We start from the raw sequence: 24,167 nt of genomic DNA, 5'->3' as shown, positions 1-24,167 counted from the left end.
AAAGCGTTTACGCTCAAAACGTCCTGCTGGCCTTAAGCACTGGTCCCACCGCGAGCTAGTAAGCTATGAGCTATCGGCTATAAACACGAACAAAAGATAAGCACTCCCGTGTAAATAAAAGAGACACGGCGATATTTATAGCTCACCGCTGGGCGAGTAACTATAAATATCGCCGTGTCTCTTTTATTTACACGGGAGTGCTTATCTTTTGTTCGTGTTTATAGCCGATAGCTCATAGCTTACTAGCTCGCGGTGGGACCAGTGCCTTATAATGTCACGTACGGTCTATTTTTTGGTGTTATTACATACCAACCTACTTCATGAAATAACTCCGCAAATATAATGAGAGTTAGTCATTACTACTGGCCACGACCGTAAGGTTAATGATTACTGAAAAAATGTAAAGGGTTTAAAGTCTTATTTTTTTATTCGGTAGACTAATATAACATTTCATAGAAAGAACATAAAATAATATTTCATACTATGAAATATCATTTTAGTCTACCGAATAAAAAAATAGACTAGTTTAGAATATCGAACCAAATACAGTCGCCTGCACTAATATGTTACACAACGAAGGCCGCAAAAAAGTGACGCGCTTTTGTCAGATGTCAGATTCGCGAGATTGTGTCAGATATTTTTGCCACGTTCGTTATGTAAAATATTATAGCTGGTGACTGTATCCGGTAACCAATAAAGGTAGCAACGTTAAAAAGTAACCAGCAGTACCGGGCTGCAGGGCTATAACCGCGAAAATCGAATTTCGCAAATTGCGGGCATTTTTCTCTGTCACTCTTATAGGTAACGCCTTCATTGGAGTAATATAAAAAGATCCCCGCAATTTGCGATTTTCCGTTCTCGCGGTAGCTCCTCAGAGCTACCTCAAGGCTCCTCTTCACGTTGGGCCAACGCCAACGAGGGACGCATTTATGCGTTAGAGGGAGCAAGTGATATTGCTATCTCATTCTACTGCATGGCTGCGTCCCTCGTTGGCGTTAGCTTTGGCCCAACGTGAAGAGGAGCCTTCAAGTGTATTGTGTAGGTAAGTGTATTCGCCTGGGGCGTTTCTTGCGTGACCAATGCATAATAAATAGGCTTTCAGATCATCATGCATACTTAATAGTGGACACAAGACATTATTTACGATGATGACTTCTGCGCGACCATTAAACTTTCGTGTGCTCCACAGAAATTTGTCATTTACAAAGCAATCAAAACAAACATCATCTTTAAGTTACATTATATGGAGCAGATCTGATCCTAAGCATAGGTACAGAAGGTTAATTGTCAGTTAACACTTATCCCCCATGGATCACATGTATGTGAAATAGGTATCTCCTAAGGTTCTGACCTAAATGCTCTTAACAAGTCACCAGGCCAACTGGACGCTCTGCCCTAACGCTTACAAGACTAAAATAACTCTCAAAATACAACTGTTCGTAATGAAAAAGTATGGTTTGCGTAGAATGTTTCAGTCGTAGAATTTATTAGAATTCATCAAATTATTTAACCAATTTGTAAATATATTTCACATTTATTTTAACTACAATAATGTCAACTAACAATACACTCACGTGCCGGGGTACCACTTTCAAATAGGTTTGCAAAGTCATTAAACTCATTAAGCAGAAATTGCCGCAGTTCGGACGGACACTAATGTTATCCTACAAATAGGCCTTTCGGTAGGTACCTATACGTGGGCATAAGTAAATTTGACTTAAATGCACAGCTTAAGCACTTTCCAGCAGCGTGTTTGGTCTTTAGATCCCCAACCTTACATCACCACAATAAGGAGTCCGATCAATCTAATCTAAGACATTACCTAAAAGTCAACAAATCACTTATGCCTGTATAAAAAATAGGTACATATTATGTATAGGTAGGTACGCGGAAAGAATTGTTTTCTTCAGAAAACGGAACAAATTGGATCGCATCGCAAAACTTATTATCTTTAAGAATCCTGGGCAGATTTACACTAAAAAAGTACAAAATCGATAAATCCTTCTTAAACCCCGACATTTATCCGTACCATTCCATATATTAATAGGCTACTGTGATTACAGGCAAAAATTAGTAGATAGCTATATTACAAGGTAGCGAAGGTTACCTAGGAAATTTGATAGCGTAAATGTATGTGCCATTAATTTTATGTATTACATATTATTACCAAAAAACCGTCTTTGACGTCTGTCGGCAGCCATGAATAACGGGTAATTCCCATTGGGTAACCACCAAGTACCCCTGGTTAGCACTGGTTACAACTTAGTGGTAACTAATGGGATTAACACGTATTATTGTTGAGGTTGAAAAATTAATTCTCTAGAGGACGAAAATGTAAGGTACTTGTCCTTATTCCTTTAGTTTTAGAAATAAACGAGGATTGCCGAATTCATATTCGACATTGTCGTGGGGTGCTATGTAAAGAATACTTAATCACGTGCCAATTAAATAGCTACAACATAACGAAATTGATTGCTATCTTAAATCTAGTAGAAAGAAATGTATACAAATGACACATTACGTAATTTTATTTCTTACACTTAAAACAATGGCTGATGCAGACCAGAAATAAAATACATCGAATACTGTGCATCACTGAGATCATTCCGAAACTTAACCTAGTTAACATATTTTTACAGAAAATTAAAATAAAACAAATACGGGTGACCGATACAAAGAGTAAGTAAACCGCACGAAAAATTCGTTAGTTTATCCGCATTTGCTATAAATTACAAGTAATGATCTATTTGTTTCTATTGATATATCATAAAATATATTTCACGTTTAAATACTATTGCTTAAAATTAGGAATAAATAGTTGTTTTATTTGCACATCACCAAATCCAGGCCATAAAAATATGTAAAAGAAATGCTACATAGTACACAGTGACCACAAGGATGTTCATAGCGGACATAAACATCTAAACATCTCTAAAATACACGTGTACCATGCAATTCTCTATAGGCGCTGTAGCATTACACTAAGGTATGTATAGTAAATGCTTAAATATAGGTACCTACATGTATACATACATTGAGATTCTTATAGTGTACAAAATACATATTTTATATTTATTTTGCACTTAAATCATACAAGCGTTGCAATTAGTTAAAACATATGTAGCTAATAATTACTTACATTAAAATATATTCCTCTTAATAGAATACCTACATGTTATAGACATCGTACCCTCACTTACATACACACTTGTGTCCATTCCCTTCTACATTTTTAACAGGTTTTACACAATTAACAAGCCATATAACTGTCAATGGAATATTTAAAATATTACATACAACGCGAACAGTTAGGATATACAGTTTTATTTTTATAGTCAAGTCATCGGTTCGCCTTACATATTAGTAACTCAACATTAGTCGCGCTGTTCGTCGTTTTTCCCAGTACGGAGAAGGAAGTAATGTTAATAACATTCAAGCATAATTAATATAGTTAATGCTTCATTTAAGCATTACTTATTGTAGCCTGCCTACAGTAGGGTATACTTATACTCGTAAATTTCCCGAGATACTTACACATATCCATAAATGCTTTACATCATGTCGTCCATTGTACCTATTGTAATATGAGGGATAATGTTTTTTTTTCCCAGTATTGTCTTTCATAGGTGTTTGTAATAAACATTTTGAATGGTGTGTTTGTACTTATTTATAAACAATATAAATAGCATGACATGTGTAAATGGCTCTCAAATGACCCGTTGAAAACTGAAATCAGTTCACTTTAAATTGTAGTTTTCTTTGTTTAAAACTTTCTATACTTCTAAATTATGGTTGAATATGTTTGTCCGCATATATATGCCCTTAAAGTTGGGATAAGTGATTATAAACTAATTCGTAATAACTTCGTAAAGCATATATCAGCGCCCTCTGTAAAAGGCCCCTATACTCCGTATTACAATTTACAGCAACTAACAATCTGTTTAAAGTAAGGACGCTAAGCACGAAGAATTTTGTCCCGCTCCCGCTATTTCCTATCTCTATCGCACGCGCTTAATTATATTGCTGTCCCGCTTGCACAGTGGCATTGACCGCTGGCGTCATCGACGAGACAGCAATATTTATAATTGTGCGCGTGCGATAGAGATAGCTGGAAATAGCGGACCTTAGGATTAGAAGTAAGATATTATATGCCGTTAAAATATTTAGACTATGTAGAGAAATAAATTTTCCAAAAATGTTTGACTATAGAGTCTGTGCGGAAAGAGAAGAGTCGTGGCAGAAACGGGAACTAACATTTTAAATTTTATATGGCAATCAAACCTTTGACACCTGTCTTGTAAAAAGTAAACAAACTTCTGTCAATGTATATTTTTATTAACAAAAACCGCAAGTTTTATGTATAAAATATTTTCAAAACACGATAAAACCGTACATAAAACCACAAGGAAAATTATATTTAATATTGTTCGGTTTTGTCAGCGGGAAGAAAACGGCTAAAAGCCGACTATCGACTTACAACAAGTCGCGGAACGTGTTTCCGCTATTCGCGGGTATTGATGTTGTATTTAATATTAAATAATTACCTATTTAATAATCCCCCTAAGTAACTTGTCTCCGGTACATAATCGGTAAGTATATTCATTCAAAATATATTCATTTTCATAAATATGCAGGTCATTCATGATCTTTAAAATAACTGACAAATAGTCTTGATACTTGCCATTTTATGCATATTTATATGTAATTTCTTTTTCAGGATTGTGTAAAAGTACCTACGGTATCCCGAATAAAAGGCCGCTAAGTAGGTGATATGCAAGAATTCGTAATCTACGTGCCGGATTCAAGCACATCCAGTTCAGATGAAGATAGTTCTATGAGTGTCCCTGGTTGTTTTGAAGCTAGCTCAAACATAAGTGACATTGAATATTTTAATTCAGACTTCGATTACAAAGAATAAAACTTTTTCTAATAAAATATTTCTTTATTTGTAAGTTCGTTTACTAGGTTCTGAATAAAACTTTTTCTAATAAAATATTTCTTTACTTATTTGTAGGTTCTGTTAGTTACGAAATTATATTTCATATTTAGCAGTGACTTTCCGGCGAAGTAAAATATCGTGAGAAGAGAGAACCGGACATATCCCAATAAGGCCTACCTACTTATGCACTTTTTTTATTCATATTCATATTTATTATTAATAATGTACATACACATTACAAGTCAAGTTTACAATGGGTGAAATATATCCCAGATAAAATTACAGTTCTATTGCCCAATTTCTACCCGATCTACCCGGTTTTAATAACTGTTGGACTGCACAGATTAGGCAGTACATAAATGAGACTATCTTGTTTGGTACTAAAATTACAGTTGTATTGGGCAGATTCTTAACTAGTTTTAGCAGTTTTGTCAATCGCACTGTCACTTTTTAGTATCTGAGACATAAAAACAAGTGTGTTTTAAAATGAAAACTGGTGCCTGCGCTAAATCAGAGGATTGAGTTGACGAGTCGACACCACCACCAGGCTCCGTTTAGTAAGCCGTGGTAAAAAAACCAGAACAAAAGGGATTCAAGTATCATGACCTTTAGTGTCGTACTATAATCACGTGACCAGTGTTGTCAGCATAGCAAAAACCATAAAATAGCACTGGCGCGCCCTCAAATCCCACGACTCTTCTCTTTCCGCACAGACTCTACATATTTACTCATACTTTCATCCGTAATATCTACTGGGGGTAGGCAAAGGCATGCAGATTATTTATACATAAGTACAATAGGTCGATAAACATGTGGTTGTTGGATTAAAAATTAAGTATTTATTAGATAGGCTAAATACTAATTTATTTACAATGACAGTAAAGATATTCTCAGCAATCAAGCAACAGAATGGTAAAAAAATAGGACCTACGTAATATTAAGTACTTCCATTTATGTTCGCATCCCTGTTGGAGCTGGTAGCAAGGGTACAGTCGCCATCAGATATATCGGAGCAGCCAAGGTGCTCACAAATATCTAAACACGCCTCTATTGTCAGGGCGTTAAAGTGCGTGTTCAGATATTGTGAACACCTTGGCCGCTCCGATATATCTGATAGCGACTGTACCTACCTATGAATTGAAAATATTCGAGTAAGAAGGTAGCATTTAGTCAATTCAGTTATAAGGTTAAAAATCTATTTAATTTTGATAAATTTACAATATATTTTAATGAAAATTGTTGTTATAATGCTACACGACTCCAAAAAAACAATGAAAAATATCCAAGCTCACTGTCCCAGTGGATTTTTCTGTCTGACCGACAATATGGCTACTCTACACGTTGTACCAAGTACGTTGCGGTGATGCCCCTCAAAAGTTTCGACTTAAAATACCTGAGTGACCCGCTTTATTATGCCTGTGCCTGCTTGGAACTTTTTTGTACACAACTGATAAATAATATATGCAATGTTAACTTACATTACATTTGTGCAACACTGCTCATTTATCAAACCCGCGTTCGCGTGTGACTATAATTTCAAATAGTTGAGTTTAGTTTAAAAATTTCTTCGCGATCTATTTTATTATGAAATATATATTTTTATGTTTTCAAGATACTACAGTTTAGGTTGTGATGCTGCTTGTTACCAAGTAATGTCCATCGATACATAACAATTCGTTTTAAGAATTATTACCGAAGACTATTATGATAAACAAAACATACTCTTACGACGTGCTAGATATGATTGACGAGTCATATACTTAACCCTTTACCAGGCTAAGGGATATATATTTCCCACACATGGCACTTCAAACATGTGTTCTATTTTCAATGAGTAAGACTGACATTCGATTGTCAATTTTGAAATATCAGCCTGGTAAAGGGTTAAGCTGCTCTTTATGGATAGTTTAAAAGAACTCATCTTAAGAGTCGCTAATTATCTGCAAAATTTGGAAAGTACATACATACAAAAATAAAAGTGTATATAGCTCACATTTTTCCATTGCATGTTAATGTAAAATTGTAAATTGGGTACAGATACTAAAGAGTTATTGATTATAAAGAGATACGAAGTCTAAGTAAGTATCGTTATCGTTATCAGAGTTTGACATATATTTTTTGTACACGCGGTTGTCAAACGTCTTCTGACAGTAATAATTACCCCATAATCCATGCACAGCTGTATATCTCCTACAATTCTGGGGCTGGTTTTCAATTTCAATCCACATTTTCTTACAATTTACAATTACAACCTTTTCTACAGTCAACAACTCTTTGTAGTTGCTAAGCAAGGAGCACGTTCTTAAGAAGTACGATAATTAATGCAATTCCATTATTATACCACTATAGAAGAAAGTTCGTTTAACAGAAAAGACAAAGACAACTTTATTACAAAGTTCCCTTACAAACTTCCATTACATGTAAATTACAATAGCCATCTTTTACCCTGCGCCACATATACATAAATGACCATTCCACCACCCCTTCATTCATAAAACTTATCAAACCTCTGATATTTCCCCTTTATAAGTTATCGTAGGCTTGTACTCGTACACGTGTTTAGAGTGCATTTCGATAAAAAGCTAAAATATTACCCGAACCCTAAATAGTGGCTAAATTCGTTAAAACGCCGATAATTAATAAAACGAGAATAGTGTGTGTCTGTGTTAGTATGAGAAAGAGAGAGGTGTTCGCAGATTAGCACAACTTTTCCTATTGGCCAGGAAATTAGAACAGAGACATGTTTTTTTCAAAGCAATAGCGATTTAAGTTATCGAGCAAAATGCCTTTGTTCAACATGTAGCGTGGATAATAATTTGAAATATACACTAGGTATGATGTGACTTAGCTTTTACTGGTCTACATCGATGTTGGTGGTGATATCTCCGAAGGTGGGCTCGTCCTTGAGGAAGGTCCCCGAGCGCTGCATGACGGGGATATCCGCGGGCTGCTCGTGCTGCTCCTGCCGGCTCGCGTGCTTGCCACCCGCACGAGTGCTCCTAGTGTTGGGTTTCGTCTGCTTCTCTTTGGCCGTCTTCGTGACCATCTTGGCCTGGCTAGATTTAGTCGCGTTCATGAGAGAGCCGGGAACTTTCCTGTCAACGGGTGCTCGGCGTTGCGTGTTGCCGGCTACGACGGTTTTGTTCGGCTGGTTGATTCGCCTCTGGGGCTCAGTGTTGTTGCCAGGCTGTGATTGTTTGGTCGCTTGTTGAGATTTAGTGCTTTGATTAAGATACACAGGTATTTTCGTTTTTATCTTATTGTTCAAAGCGTTTTGAAACTTCGAAGACTGGATCGCTGTAACAATAAAGCAAAAAGAAAATTAAATATGGAACTAAGTACAATTTGATTTGTACATAAAGGTTGTTGATAATTATTTAAGCTATACTCACATTCGACGGAGCCTTTAGTGGTGTATTTTCTTTTAGTGTAGGTAGCATATTTGTTGCTGTTCTGCGACTCGCTAAGGGAGTCGGTGGAGGGCTCAGCGGTGCGCGGGCGCGAGGCGGTGGCGAGGCTGTCCTGCGACAGCGCCTGCTCGCGCGACCGCACGCGCGACGCACGCACCACCCGCGCTTGGATAGGACTGGAGTTCCGAGATGACTCACTCGACGATATCATTTTGTTCACCAGCTTTTTGGTCGCGGGCGATTTCTTTTCGCTCTCTTTGTATATTCGCGGCTCCAAGTATCTCGGCTTTGTATTTTCGAATAATTGAACCGGTCGCCCTCCTTTGCCGGCCAGCCGATCCTGCGACTGATTTGTTTTTGCCATATTATATTTGGCCCGCTCCTCCTGCGCTTTCGTCGTCCTGATTTTCGGGGGCACCATTTTTATAGGTTTCCGGTCGCGCAGGTCGCCGTTGCTTTTCAGGGTGTCAACGGAGCCGAGGTGGGCGGAGGGCCGGGGCGCGTACGGCACGAACGACTCGCGCACGTGGTCTATGTCAAGGCTTCGCGTGGCGACCGCGGCGGGGCCCCTGCCGGGCCGGGCGTGGTAGGCGCTGCGGCTCTTGCGGTCGTGCAGCGGCGAGGCGGCCGGGACCACCTGCGGGCCGTACATGATGCAGCCGAGCTCGCGCAGCCGCTTCCTGAGCTCGGGAGGCAGCTCCTTGAAGGCTTGCGTGAGCACGGCGCGGGGAGCGGCGCGAACGAGCGCACCCTCGCACTGCAGGCGCCAGCTGGCAGCGTGCGCGAGCAGCAGGTCGCCGGCGGGCGGCGGCGGGGGGTGGCGCGTGCCGTCCGCGATGAGGTCGGGACGCGAGCGCTGCGCGGCGGCCGCGGCCACGTCCGACGGGAGGGCGGAGAGGAACGCGTATGCGCGCGCGGCCTCGTCGGAGGGCGCCCACTCGATGGCGGCGGCAATGCAGTCGTGCAGGGCCTGCAAGGCTGCAGGCGGCGCAGGCGCGGGAGAGGCCGCGCGGACGCCGCGCAGCACAGCCACCAGTCGCGGAGCTGCGAAGTGCGCCGCGGCGTTTACCAGCCGCCGGCACATGCGCGCCACGCACTCTGCCCAACGACTGTTTTGCAGAGACTCCACTAAAACAATAAGATTATCTTTAACTGCCTACACTCGAATACATATTCAATAGGGTCAACTGGCCTAATGTCTGCCACCCATGGTCGACATTGTCCACATTCGATCATTTCGATCACGTTGCAAAGGCAATATTTCGCCGTACTCTGAGAATCCGGAATTAGAGTTAAAAGTAGCTGGCATTAGGGATCGAGGTGGTTGAAGTTGTAACAAGTCACCATTTCTGCACAAAACAAATCTTAAAAAATCGGTTATAGTTAATAAGTAGTCATTAGTTTACCCCATCCCATAATAAAGAATACAGCAAGCCACAGGTTGAGTATGGCTACTTTAAACAGAACCGCTTCACCTGGCCTCGTCACGCCTGTGAAACATTAGGTACGCACCAGTTATAGCACATCCGAACACGGTGTCAACCAGATTTTCGGTGGTGAGGTTAATAATGTGCTGCTGGTAGCACTTGTCGAGCAGCTCCTTGGGCAAGGTGGCGAAGGCCTTGGTGGGCCACACCTTGGAGAAGTACTTGGTGATCCACTTGAGGCACTTGCGGTAGAGGTCGTCCAGGCTGTACACCGACGACAGCGGGAAGCACTCCAGCACACCGGCCGTGCACACGGCGCATGGCTGACCAACATTATACAAAAATATATAAAATAAATATAAATATTGGGGACATCTTACACAGATCAACCTAGCCCCAAACTAAGCAAAGCTTGTACTATGGGTGCTAGGCGACGATACATACTTATATAGATAAATACATTCTTATATACATAGAAAACACCCATGACTCAGGAACAAATATTAGTGTTCATCACACAAATAAATGTCCTTACTGGGATTCGAACCCAGGACCATCGGCTTCGCAGGCAGGGTCACTATACCCACTAGGCCAGACCTATCGGTTATTCATTTAATATATGTACATTGCATCGCTAAACTGGCTTCTAGTCTGGACGTAGACGAAATAGTACATTAACATTTTCGATGCCGTGTCAAACACAAAAGCTGTCACTCGAACGCCACGTCACCCAAGTGTCAAAACTGAAATCGAACTTTATGCATATGCACGTAGGTCTATGTTGTTCTGTGGTCTGTGACCGATTAATCGGTGTTTGGCGTTGGACCTGCGGATATATCGGTCATCGGCGTCCGAAAGGTTAAGACAACAGTGCAAAGTAGAAAATTCACAACGAGCGGCAATAAAAAAATAATATTTTAATGAAGTAATAATAACATCAATAAGTTGCTCTGATAATTAGCTTAAGATAATGTATATATATAATACATTAGAGTTTCCTCATAATGTTTTCTTTCGGAATCAATTAGATGAGGAAGCTACACAACACAAAGCAGTAGTGATCCAAAAGACTCGAGCCCTAAACAAAAAATAACCGTGCAAGTGCGAGTTGGCAAAAAAAAGCAAAAAAAGCGGTCACCCATTCAAGTACTGACCCCGCCCGACGTTGCTTAACTTCGGTTAAAAATCACGTTTGTTGTATGGGAGCCCCACTTAAATCTTTATTTTATTCTGTTTTTAGTATTTGTGGTTAGAGCAGCAACAGAAATACATCATCTGTGAAAATTTCAACTGTCTAGCTATCACGGTTCGTCAGATACAGCCTGGTGACAGACGGACGGAAGGACGGACAGCAGTCTTAGTAATAGAGTCCCGTTTTACCCTTTGGGTACGCAACCCTAAAAAAACCAGTAAGGACTCACCCTGTGAAAGTGGTGGCAGTACTTGGCCTTGAGCGTGAACATGATGGCCTCCTTGAGCCCCTCGAGGCCGAGCATGTCGGCCAGCGTGGCCAGCTCCACGATGCTGATCGCGTCCGGGATCCGGGACACGCCCGAGTAGATGTGGCACAGCGCGAAGTGCACCACGTTGTATGAGAACCTACACCACGCAAACGTTATGGCTCCTCTACACGATGGGCCAGCGCCGGCCACTCCAAGGGACGCAGCCATGCGGTAGAATGAGATAGCAATATCACTTGCTCCCTCTAACGCATAAATGCGTCCCTTGGAGTGGCCGGCGTTGGCCCATCGTGTAGAGAAGCCATTAGTAAACAAGTTTTTGTATTATTATCGGAAAACATATAAATTGTATTTGTCCGATAATATTAAATGAAGATAACTTACGGTGGCAAAACTATCACATTTCCCGCGCTCTCTACCCAGCCGCCGCTCAGTATCCTGGCGAAGTACTGGCACCTAAAATTTCAAAATTATGTAATCTTTTTTTTTTTTATTTTAAGCACACTTAACACTATTTAGGCTAGGTGTCAAATTTTTTCGTGGTCTCATTTGATCCTATTTTATGTATATATGTATTTAATTATATGTGGAACCAATTGCATTACTTAAGCCGGCTACACATTTGTCTTGCGTGTCATGTTGTGTTGTGTCATGCTCATGACGCATCATAACGGTAATTGTTTTCATACATTTAATATGGTTGCGTTCACAAATGACTGACGCGTCATGATGCACGCTGCATCCGATTACAGATTAGATCCTTACCTAGACGACAAAATACACTTATGGGCCTTGATTCGTCTACCAGAAACTTCTACGATGACATCAGGGGTAATCTCTTCGAGAAACATTCGCAACAGATCCTGGCCCAGTCGTGACTGACAGAATCCTATTAGACTTGAAGTCTGGCTGGTGGTTTCCTCTGTTGTGCTGTTTTCTAAAAAAAATATAGTTCAAATAAATGAAAAAGTTGGATTGAATAACTAAGATCAAGCGCATATAGCATAGTACCAAGAGGCCTGGGGCCTTATTCGACAAGCGACGTTTGACGTATCGTGTTGAACTTCCGTTGAATCTGAACAATCCTGTGTCAAAATTTGACATTGGCAATCCACAGTTAGGTGTCAACCAAACTAAACCATTATAAACCTTAAAGTAGTAATAAAACAAAGTTGATATTTGTTGAATTATTGGTTGTGCCAAAGGATATTATCCGCACTTGATGAACATGCGATTCATTCAACTGTTGTATTGAAGTGGACGCGAAATCTGACAGTTGTACATGTCGAATAGGGGCCCTGGCTAGATGATAAAAGCAGGCGAGACTCGACCGACTTGTTTAGACTCTAGCTCGACGCCAGGTAAATAAACAAACGCAAACGCGGTTTGGACTCACCTACGACGGAGCGGCAGACGCTGCTCTGCACGCTGCTGAGCTCTGAGACGTCGGAGGCGGGCTCGTCCGTGTCGCGGCCCGAGGCGCGCCCGCGCCCCTTGCTCGGCAGCGACCCCGGCATGCTCTTACTGAACTCGTTCTTCAAGTGGGGAAACAGCCTGTTCAGACTCAAAGCGTTCTCAGAATGAAATGAACTTATAATATCGATCGGTCGGGAAATGCTTCCGCTTTGATTCCCCCAGTTGTTATCCGGAATAGACCTGGTCATTCGGACGTTCGAAACTGACTCTTCATACATCGTTGTGATAATTGTTGCATCAGTTTTCGGCGCCGGTTTATCTAAATCGGACAATTTGACAAATAGGTCCCCGGACTGGTCGATCCCCGTGGGCTCCTCGTGGATGACCACGTCGCGCTGGAACGAGCTTTTATCTACACCAGAAACTCGAGATGGTCTTTCTTTTTTAACAGGATCTGGCGTAATGCTGTTGTTGATTTCTGCAGAACTGGTTTTCGTTTCTGTTGCTGGACAGCGTATTATCTCAGAAATACTGATATTTAAGTCATTACAGAGCGATTCATATTTTTCAAATGTACCGGGGCTGTTGGACTCTTTGTTGTTTGGAGCAGGTGATACAAAATTGTCAGTAGAGCCCTTGATAGCTTTAGTTGCAACTGATTTAGGCTTTACATCAGTAGTCGTGTGCTTTTTCGAATTCAAAGAGCAAGAGAGCCTGGCTGGCATCTCCTTTAACGTAGATTTTTCGCCTAGATCGATATACATTGAAAAAATATTCTTCTTTTCACTGGAACTTTCAACTTCGTGGTCATTTTTTGGTGGTAAGGGGTCCGGTAAACTTGACAAGTCTATATAGAATTTGTGACTCGATCTTTCACTACTATCAGAATCCAGCGAACTTCGGCTTTTATTTAAGTTATCGTTAATGCTGAGACATTCATTTTTTAAAGATTCACACGCCCTATCGCCGGGTTTCTTAGCAATAAACTGAGAATTAGATGTGGTTTTCTCGCCATCCGATTTCGGGCTCATTGACATATCAACTACCCACGCAGAAGCAAAGGAGGACGGCTTTGGGGATTTTCTGTAGTTATCTTCTTCTACTGGCGGTACATAAGCACCAGACACTATAGGAATATTTTCTATCCTTCTTCTAGGTATGGGGCTATCAGAATGACTACTCGATAATGGTAGGTAATCTTCTATAGATGCACCCCCCGAAACTATAGGCGATGATTCGTTGAATTTCTGAAGCTTTTTCATATTTCCTAGGCTTTCATATCCGGATGTAGAAGAGTCTATTCTGCTTTCTTCTGAGTTGTACTGCTTCGCTGTACAGACATTTAAAGACATAATGGAATTATGTGGAGTACTGGTTACGAATATAGTACTGGATAGAGACGTATTCTTGTCTTGGGGCTGGTGTGACGTATCCTCATTGACGGTAGCTGTGATGCTTTCTGTCGCTGGCTGGTCGCGTAAGGCTGGCTCGTCATTTACGCACAGAGAATCTTCAGTTATAGGCGTCATTTCAAAGATGGTAGGAGATAAGTCCTTATGTGCTGACTCTGGGTCTTTGTTCTCCGGTTGTTCCAAGGAGTCTTCGTTGTCGTTGCTCTCGGACCAGTCGTTTGGACTCATGTCGTGTTTGGAGGTGGCGCAAGGGACTGGCTGACTAGGCGTTGGCAGAATGTGCGAATTTAAAATTGTAGCAGGTTCCGTTGGATGGACTTGTACTTTGATAGTATCATCTTCTTCATCGGCCAAGCTTGCAGCATCAATGAAACAAGAAGTTGACTTAAAAGGAGATTTTTGAACTAAACTGGGGCATAAATCCTCTGAAACAATAAAATTAATTTAATAAATAGCACGTACTCGTATACACAATAACATAATCCACAAATTTAAAACATAATTTTATTTTAATTTCTGATCCTAGCTTTGATAGGCTACTGTACTTTTAATGAAAGGTTTATTATTATTATGTCATTGTTTAGATATAACAATGATCTTGAGTCAAGGTTCCCACATGAGAGATGAAATCATCTAATAAAAACGCATGGGCTTCTTTTAGTTACGTGTTGTATTTTGATGTCTAATTGAGCAGATATTGTTAAATGCAGATACAATTATATAAACATCTGAACTGCCAAGTTATACTGGTAAATAATTAATCCTGAATTACCTTTCACGTCATCGGCAAATGTATGCTGACGTTCCTTTTTTAAGAACCTTTCACAAAGTTCTCTTTCGGCTAATTTTGGTGGAAACACTGACTCCCACGAGCCAGTCTCTGAGGATAACGATGACGACTCCATTATAAATATTTCTTCATTCTGGCGTTGTTTTTCTTCCTTGGATGATTTGCAGCATCCTGCATCTCTGTGTTTGTTCGATTGATTAATCTTCTGCCCATTGGTCTCCGCGTGAGAGAGCGTGCTCGCGGATGACGCATTGCTCGCACTCACTGCTTTTACTCGGTGACTCGGGTGATTATCTATAACTGGACTGGACGTGGAGTAATGGGTGTCATCTATAGTCAAGTCGTGCAAAGTGCTCTCTGTGAGAGACAAGTCGGTTAACGTAACGTCTTTATGACTGCTAAGGCTCTCCATGAGGCCGGTGTTCTCCAAGCCGGAGTCGGATGAAGTGAATATGTTCTCCATTTTGGTGATATTGTCCCCAACATTTAACGGCGGGAGGGCGGCCGAAGAGCTGGCGCCGGGCGAGAAGGCGTAGGCGGCCGACAGGTAGTCCGAGGAGGAGCTGGGCTCGTCGGTGATGAGGCTGTCGGGCGAGTACGCGGGCTCCGTGCCCTTTTCGTCGCCCGCCGTCCCACCTGTCTGGCTGCTCAAGCTTGCACTAACCGCGCCGTTCCTCACTATATCATTACCTCTTATCACTTCAGATCCGACGTTATCTTTACCATGACATTTAAATAAAATATCACAACTGTTGGAATGTTTGACTATTTTGGAGGTATGACTAGAACTAAGAGATAACGATGTCGGCTTCTTGCTGCACTGCGAAGATTTTGCTCTCTTCAAATTGTCAGACTGTGTCTTTATAATAGAATGGAATGCGTTCGATAGTGCATCCTGTTCTATTAGTTCCTTTTCTAATATGTTACCATCGATCGGAACCAAAGCGTAATATTCTTTTGTTAGTTCTGTGCTTGGACTAGAGCTTATAGTTTTCTGGCCCTTTTCGATATAAGGACTTAAACACTTGGGGGTTAAGAATACTTCGACGTCTTCGGAATCTTCCTTACTTTTTGGAACTACTTTTATAACTTTAAATGTTTCGTTCAGGTATGCCAGTATTTCTTTCTCCTGATTTCTGATATTGCATTCAGTGTACACATCGCTGAAATAAATAGGTTATTTTTGTTTTTAAATCATATTTTAAATTTAAATCACAACAAGTACAGGCCATGTGTTTGTAAGTCCCTGTGGTTCGAATAAACTCGCAAATATCATACCGATACAAACATGTTAATAGCAATAACATAAGTAAGTGACCATTGGTAGATCTTATCTCGTTGCGTTAGTTTACTACAGGTTAACTATCCAGACTTCAACACAAAGTACAAGATTTTGTATTTTTACTGCAAGTTATTTTTTATAAATAAGGAGGGATTTGAGTTCATACTTCATACGTTTCATTATTTTATTTTTATTTTATTTGATTTCATTTTACCTACTCGCTACACTGTTAGTATGAAGTTAATTATTAAATTAAAGCTAGTGTCAGACCCACATGTATAATTACTTTACACTCTACATGTGTATTACTTTTTTGTGACAGTTAAAAGTGATTTTGTGTCATATAGGGCCCTTGCGGGACTCAATAAGGTGACGGTGATGTGGCTATCTATGATATGGATATTGGATACTATAGGCCACTATATCACTACTTTTGCGATAAGTGGCGAACTGTCAAATATTGTAATCAATGTCAGCTTTTGGGCAATTGCAGCGGCCTTACAGCCCGACGTTAGAGGAAAGCGGACGAGAGATATGCCCACAAATATTTTCGAAATTTTTATATCGCACAATATGAGCACCTTTCTCATATTAATAAAAAAATAAAACAAAAAAACCGAAACGACGGGATATAGCTATAATATCATTTATGTCATCATCATCATCATCTCAGCCTATATACGTCCCACTGCTGGGCACAGGCCTCCTCTCGAGCGCGAGAGGGCTTGGGCTATAGTCCCTACGCTAGCCCAATGCGGATTGGGGACTTCACATACAACTTTGAATTTCTTCGCAGATGTATGCAGGTTTCCTCACGATGTTTTCCTTCACCGAAAAGCGACTGGTAAATATCTAATGATATTTCGTACATAAGTTCCTAAAAACTCATTGGTACGAGCCGGGGTTTGAACCCGCGACCTCCGGATTGTAAGTCGCACGCTCTTACCGCTAGGCCACCAGCGCTCATCTTACCGCTAGGCCACCAGCGCTCAAATTACCTATGTATAATTATTTTTAAAAATGTCATAATCCAGAGAAGGAAATGGAGACTACATTTGTTTATGGAGCATCTTTCGTCCATTTTCCTCTTGTGATGTAGCAGTAAAGTAGCGCTTTAGTAGCCATTAACCATTTTAACCAGCCACGTCGTTCTGTCACTTTCTTGAGTCAAAAGAGGGCCAAACTGTTTTACTCACCTGACGAAGGAATAAATTTCATCGAAGGTACTGCGCCCAATATTCACATGCAAAATGGTTTGAAGCTTATGGTAAAATTCGTTCGTGCGTGCTTTTAGTATACAAGAGTGAGTAAGGATTTTTAGTTTACCACAGACCACCTCAAGATCGGAATATATAGACTCATCAAATATTCTGCAACAAGGTGACGGAAAAATGTAAGCAAACACAATTAAGTTCTTATATTTTATCAAATGATGAAAATAACAACTGATATCGTCTTAGCAAGAGGGAATTCGTGATTTTTCCTACCCCGTCCGGAATATAGTATGTCAAAATTACATACGTGGTCAAATTTTATAAAGCCAAAGTGAACTTCAGACGTACTTAATATAGAACCTTTACTTTTATGTTTGGTTTATAAAGATATATAATAACTAGCATGGAAATCCCGGGTTCATCCTGCACGGTAAGGGCATTAGGTAATTACAAATATTTATTCCTGAGTTATGGATGTTTACTATGTATACAGGTATTTATATATACCTAAACATTTATATATACAAAAACATTACAAATATATTGCAACACACCTTTGTTACTATGTATAATACTTATTTATTAAAGGGAATATGGATCCATTGTGATATTATTGGGCACTTTGGCTGCCATTTTTTTTTTGATACCGACATTTTGAAAGTCAGTTAAATGCGCGATCGATAATGATTTGCACCTGAATCCCAAGCGTTAAGACATGAAAGCATGAAGATGTTTGAACGTTGTAGTCAGGTACATACCTAGCTATATCTTCCTCTAACTGCCTTTGAAGATGTATCTCCAGCAGCGAAGCTTCGTCCGAGGCAGAGGGCTCGGCTGCCGACACCGGCTTAACCCTCGTGCGCGTCCCCGGCATCAAGCATCTCTTACAGCTGCAACCAATGTACGGGTTATTCCCACTAGTTACCACCAAGTTCTTACCAGTGGTACCTACTGGGAATTTTTTCCTCACCTTTTACCAGTAGTTACCACTGGTAAAAGGTGGGATGTTTTTCCCAGTAGTTACCATCATAATATTGTTAGAGTTCAATTCTAATAAAAACCAAAAATATGTACAGGGTTTCATTTTTTTTTTTAATTCCCAGTAGTTACCACTGAACTTGGTGGTAACTAGTGGGAATAACCCCAATGTACGCGCGTCTGCCTTCAATTACAATAACCTCTACTTTGCTTAATTCCACTTTTATTGCTGTGGTGATTAAAAAATGTATGGATACCAGTGTGACCAAATTTCTAAGAAATAGTTTATATAATACAGATTTTAAAATGATATAACACGTGCTATTTACATATTTACAAACAAAGATATGGCATAGATGGTGATTGAAGTTAGGAAAGTGCTAGGTGCTAGCTATTAAAAAAATACAGAAAAGTTCGATTATCTCGAAAACAGCGAAACTTTTTCTAAAACTATTTATAAGTGCATTTTCTGGACCAGCCCTCGGTGGTTAATTACTGGGCACCCAGTAATATACTTTTGTACTTACGGGTCTAAGACCTGGCAGAACTGACAAACTGTTAAGATTTAACCGTTAACACTTCGTCTTGGAAGTGAATTGAATATAACAGTCATTAATTGCTCATGTCTATAGGTACTACTAAAAATAATCTTTCATCTTTTTGGTTTGACCCATTGTTTGACTGGTAGAGAATACCTTCATGTATTGTGCAATAAAGTTAAAAATAAATAAAGAAATACTACTAATGAGAATATTTTTCCACAAGAGTTTTCAAAGATGAATAAGCATTGTTTTGCTGATACGTAATAGCTTCAGCTTCAGCCTAGACTATATTATACTCACTCACTCAACGACTTGCAACGAACCTACATATCTAAAACAGTTGATATCTAATCTTCTTATATCATACCTATCGACAGCAATCGATAACATTATTTTGTGATGCAATTCTCAAAAAAAAAAACCGGACAAATCCGAGTCGGACTCGCAACAACAAAATTAACTTTATTTTTCGTTTATTTCTGTGTGGGTGTCCTTGTAGTTATATTACTTGCCAAATTTTAAAGTTCTAGGTATACAGTAAGTATCCTATACTGATACATTTAGATTTTTTGATTACCTTGAGAGTGTCGAAATATACGATATATGCGGCATAAAACACTCGGTACATTTTTTTAAGTTAACTTAAAAGTTTGATTTTTCACAGCTTCAAGGGACTGTAAATTGCACCAAACTATTCGTATCGTTAAAGAGTTCGCTAAATTTTGATGTATGGAAAGTTTCATAGGAAAGCACCGGGGCGCGCCGGCTGACGTTGATCAGTCTGTCAAATGTGGTTGGTGCAACTGGCCCTAAGTATACAATATGTATATTAGTTTTAATTTTAACTCAGTTAACGCGTTCCCGAGATAAAGGGTCCTGACAAACAGAGAGACGGACGGACAACAAAGTGATCCTATAATATTATAGGTAATCTTTCCGTTTTTTCCTTTTGGAGTATGGAACCCGAATAGCTACTTAACCGATTAAAAAAAAATTGAAGGTTTTCATTCTTTTTTTTGCAAATTGATGTCTGTCAATTTATTTGTAAGAAAGAAAGAAATGTATTCCATAAAGCCCACATACACAGGATAATAAGAGAGAATTCACTCATACTTGTAGGCAATGTGCTTAAGAGTTGCAAAAGCAGTTGTTACGAAAAGGGCGAGTGGTCAGTCAGTCGATCATACTTAATATATTAATTTGGTATGCTAATCATGCCTCCGTACCGTCGGGCACGAATGACATCATAAAGTAGAAGCAGCTACATTGATATCACGCCTATTCATGTTACGCACTGCGATCTGCTCACGACAATGTACACCTGTATGCGACTATTGCGACTACAGAAGCGTAATTGACATTGGCAAATTAATAATACACCTTATAAATATATAAAACAAAGTCCCCCGCCGCGTCTGTCTGTGTTTGTATGTTCCCGATAAATTCAAAAAATACTAAACGGATTTTCATGCGGTTTTCACGTACCAATAGACTGATTCTCGTGGAAGGTTTAGGTGTATAATTTTCAACCCAGACAACGTAAACAGCGGGCCTACCGCCAACATCGAAAAATCGTTATCTGACATACTATCAGTCGAATATGCAAGTGATGGAGATGCAGATAACGATTTTCGATTTTACGACGTTGGCCGTAGGCTCTCTGGCGTTGGCGGGAAGGTGTGAGGCGTAGCCTTTTGATTATTTATTATATTATTTTTGATTAAGTGTTTGTAAGTTTCAATATGTCAACTTTGTCCAGGTATTTGTACATGACCAAACAAACTGAAAACGCAGAAAAAAAGAAAGCTTTTTTATATGGCGCACTGGGCTTGATAGAGCGTCATTTATTATTGTATTAGTATTTTGTTTTTGTACTTATGACATATAATACAGTAACTTTATTGTACATTTAGCGTTTGCGTCAAATCCGGAAGTTCTGATTTTTTGCAGACTTGTTTATGATGCTGGCTCAATGAATAATCCATGTTTGTGTCCTCGAGCGCCGAACGCAAATTAGTCAAAAACCGTAAAAAAACCGCGAAAATTTTGGTTTTGTTTATATTTGGGAGATTATAACCCTAAAGGACTAGTTTTTGATAGTAGGTACCTTTGTAGATACTCGTAAGCCTTTCAAAAATTATATTTTTATGGTTCCGTAGCCAAATGGCAAAAAACGGAACCCTTATGGATTCGTCATGTCTGTCTGTCTGTCTGTCCATCCGTATGTCTCAGCCACTTTTTTCCGAAACTATAAGAACTATACTGTTGAAACTTGGTTAGTAGATGGTAGATGTATTCTGTGAACCGCAATAAGATTTTCACACAAAAATAGAAAAAGCAATAAATTTTGGGGGGTAGGCACAGTACGATCTCAGTACGTCCCCATACTTAAACAGGGTGTGGCCTGTAATATGATCAAAAAATTTAACTGTAGGCTGTACTACTCATACTGATCAACATTTGTTCAGCGACTTTTGAAAATAACTTGTAGTTTGATTTTTAATACACTTTAAAGGTTATTCAAAGACGCAATGTATAGCGAATTTTGTTATGTTTAAGACTTGACAAGCAACGTGAATCACAATGATATGGTGTGGCGATGGCGTCCATTGAATATAATATTTATTTTATATGAAAAATAGGGAGTCTAAATAATTCATAATTTTTGAAAAGTTGTTGAACAAAAGTGTCAGTGTTTGAGGAGTACAATCTATGTTTTAATTATTTGCTCATGTTACAGGCCACACCCGGTATATGAAACTCAAACAAATTTTGTTCATCAAACCCATACATGTGGGGTATCTATGGATAGGTCTTCCAAAATTTTATTGAGGTTTCTAATATCATTTTTTTCTAAACTGATTAGATTGCGAGAGAGACTTACAAAGTGGTAAAACTTCTAAAATAAGAGAATGATAAAACAAAAAAAAAATATGATGTACATTACCATGCAAAGTTCCACCGAAAATTGGTTTGAACAAAATCTAGTAAGTAGTTTTTTTTAATACATCATAAATCGTAAACCACAATTTTATTATGTTACTGGCTGCTACGGAACCCTTCATGCGAGTCCGACTCGCACTTGCCCGCTTTTTGAGTGCAGTGAATTGAATATGCACTTTTGTCTCAAGGCGATGCATGGCATAATTGTTGCTAAGGTCAAACAAAGCTGATTTGGACCTGTATCCATGAGATCGTACTGTGCCTACCCCCCAAAAAAGGGGGAAGGGCCTCCCCAGGTCAAATCTATGCTATAGGTATATTTTTTTCTGCTCTTATATCAACTAGGGCAAGTTATTATATATGATTTTTTCACTGAATTAATAAAGTACTGTAAATGGCAACAAACAAATAATATGTCTGTCATCCTCCAGCAATCCCAAAATCAGATGTTAATAAATGGTTTTATTTATTAACATCAAACCAGCATCTGATGAAAATATTTGTAAATTTCAAAATTATAATTAAGTCTAGCATACGCAATAACATTTTCATGTATATAACTTAAATACAAATGCCTTAATTGTCGTAACCGGTGATCGCCTAATCGGACAAATCATTGCAAATCGTCAAAAATCATTTATATCTCATAATAGGACGAATTATTAAACTCATATTATGTACACATTATATCTTTATAAAATTTCCAGATAATACTCAAAAACTGCAGTTTAAAATTGTTAAAAAAATTGTATCATGTTCCATACTTGCGACCATTTTGTGATGAATTGTCCGAACTCTAGTCATAACACAATGGAATCAATTAACTTTAGACTAATATCAGACCCTTAATTATGTACAAGTTTTGTGCAATTCACTTGTATGGCATTTATTTATTAAAAACTGTACATGTTGCTCAGGCAATTATAATGAGTTTTGGTCAAAGTAGGCTAACAAGTTTTGATGGTATAGTGGAACCCTGGGTCTACATATAATAATCAAAAATAAGCCAAAGACTTCTAAAATTATAACCCTTCCTTTTGCCACATTTATGAATGCTACTGAAACCCAAAAAGTATATCGGTAGGTAACCTGCAGCTCCAACTCCAGGGAACTGGGCTGAATGAACGCAACAAGAGATCGACAGCCCGCCTGCTTTCGGCTGGGCGTCCCTACACTACATCTACATCTACATAGGTAGGTGCAAATGATCATAAAAGGTTTTTGCAAATCTAAGATACAACATATAGGGCCATTGCACTAGTTTCCATCGAACTTTAGTTTTCGTGCACTTGACTATTAATATATATATGATTTTTAATTAGTTACTTGCGATATATATTTTTTTATGTAGGTAGATCTATTGTTTAGACATACATTTGTACGGCAAGGTAGGTTTAAATTCAAAATTTTACAGAGTTTACGAAAACAGCAATGACCCCATAAGACCAATTTTTAAAATTAAAATAGTTTTGGTTGGTTAAGAAAGTGACTGCTAAATGAAGATCTATAAGAACAAAAAATATCTAATTAAGACAAAAGCATTTTATAGGACATGCAGCAGGTATGCTCAGTAGCTGAACAACATTTTATCCTAATACTTGAGCATTGCTTTGTAGATCAGACTAATAGTAAAAATTAACAAAGTCTCATAAGCATTAATAAAATTAACAACTAACCTGAGATGTAAGTATGCAGTTAGGAAAGTATTGCTCAGCAAAACAATTTTATTATATATTATGTGCAATTAAAATGATCACACACGTACGGTAAGTAAACACACATTGTCATTTGAAACATAATAAAAGTAAATACTTAAGTGTTATGTTCTGTCCTAGTACTAAACAAATACCTAACTCTTGCAAGGTTAAATACACACAAGACAGCGAGCTATTGATTGTTTTTGTCACTGAACGTCATGAAAAATGTAAAAATATAGCTGTGAGACTTCATTATTTTACGAATACGCAAAAATATTCTTACGAGATTCATTTGTTCCACTTAGTAAGTTTTTTTAATTTATTGAAGTAACACATTTCCTCTATGAATTTAAATTGTACATTCTACTTACCGCTATGATTCCAATAAGTTACAAAATTATTAGTAGAATAAACTATATTTAATATTCACGCAAGATAATAAACAATCGGCTTTTCAAGACTTCTCGATCGATAATTTTACAATGCTGTCGTGACATTATAGAGAGACTATAGAGTATAGAGTAATTACAAGATAGAGAAGGTCTTCAATACAGGAGCCAAAGAGTAGTATAATATATGTATAGGACAGAAGCTTAAAACAAAATTTTAGACTTTTTTACTCTTCTTTCGGTTCGTCTATATATTATTAGACGTTAT

General features: G+C 38.9%; 1 protein-coding gene across 2 annotated transcripts; it reads right to left on the bottom strand.

Annotated features, from left to right (window-relative positions):
* Nucleotides 1-1,007: 1,007 nt before the first annotated feature.
* Nucleotides 1,008-24,012, bottom strand: LOC134678449 (uncharacterized). Of its 2 annotated transcripts, XM_063537023.1 has the most exons (11): nt 23,882-24,012; nt 18,109-18,240; nt 17,333-17,506; nt 14,837-16,017; nt 12,633-14,489; nt 12,002-12,173; nt 11,621-11,692; nt 11,198-11,375; nt 9,862-10,099; nt 8,332-9,477; nt 1,008-8,236 (listed from the first exon to the last, which is right to left on the bottom strand). In XM_063537023.1, exons 2-11 carry the CDS (start codon nt 18,222-18,224, stop codon nt 7,791-7,793), a joined length of 5,580 nt encoding a protein of 1,859 aa, XP_063393093.1. In that variant the 5' UTR covers nt 18,225-18,240; nt 23,882-24,012; the 3' UTR covers nt 1,008-7,790. The 2 variants fall into 2 exon arrangements, with proteins under 2 accessions (XP_063393093.1, XP_063393094.1); XM_063537024.1 differs by lacking the exon at nt 17,333-17,506.
* Nucleotides 24,013-24,167: the final 155 nt, after the last annotated feature.

Source organism: Cydia fagiglandana, chromosome Z, assembly GCF_963556715.1.
Source record: "Cydia fagiglandana chromosome Z, ilCydFagi1.1, whole genome shotgun sequence".
NCBI classification, from domain to species: domain Eukaryota; kingdom Metazoa; phylum Arthropoda; class Insecta; order Lepidoptera; family Tortricidae; genus Cydia; species Cydia fagiglandana.
This window is presented reverse-complemented; position numbering and strand designations above follow the sequence as displayed.

Bases quoted from the DNA above. Each gene is read 5' to 3' on its own strand.
- LOC134678449 (XM_063537023.1), bottom strand. From the start codon at position 18,224: ATGCCGGGGACGCGCACGAGGGTTAAGCCGGTGTCGGCAGCCGAGCCC. The intron at 10,100-11,197 runs GTGAGTCCTTAC...AATGTTGGTCAG, and splicing joins ACTGCCACCACTTTCACAGG to CCATGCGCCGTGTGCACGGC. The intron at 9,478-9,861 runs GTGCGTACCTAA...TTATTGTTTTAG, and splicing joins GTTCGGATGTGCTATAACTG to TGGAGTCTCTGCAAAACAGT.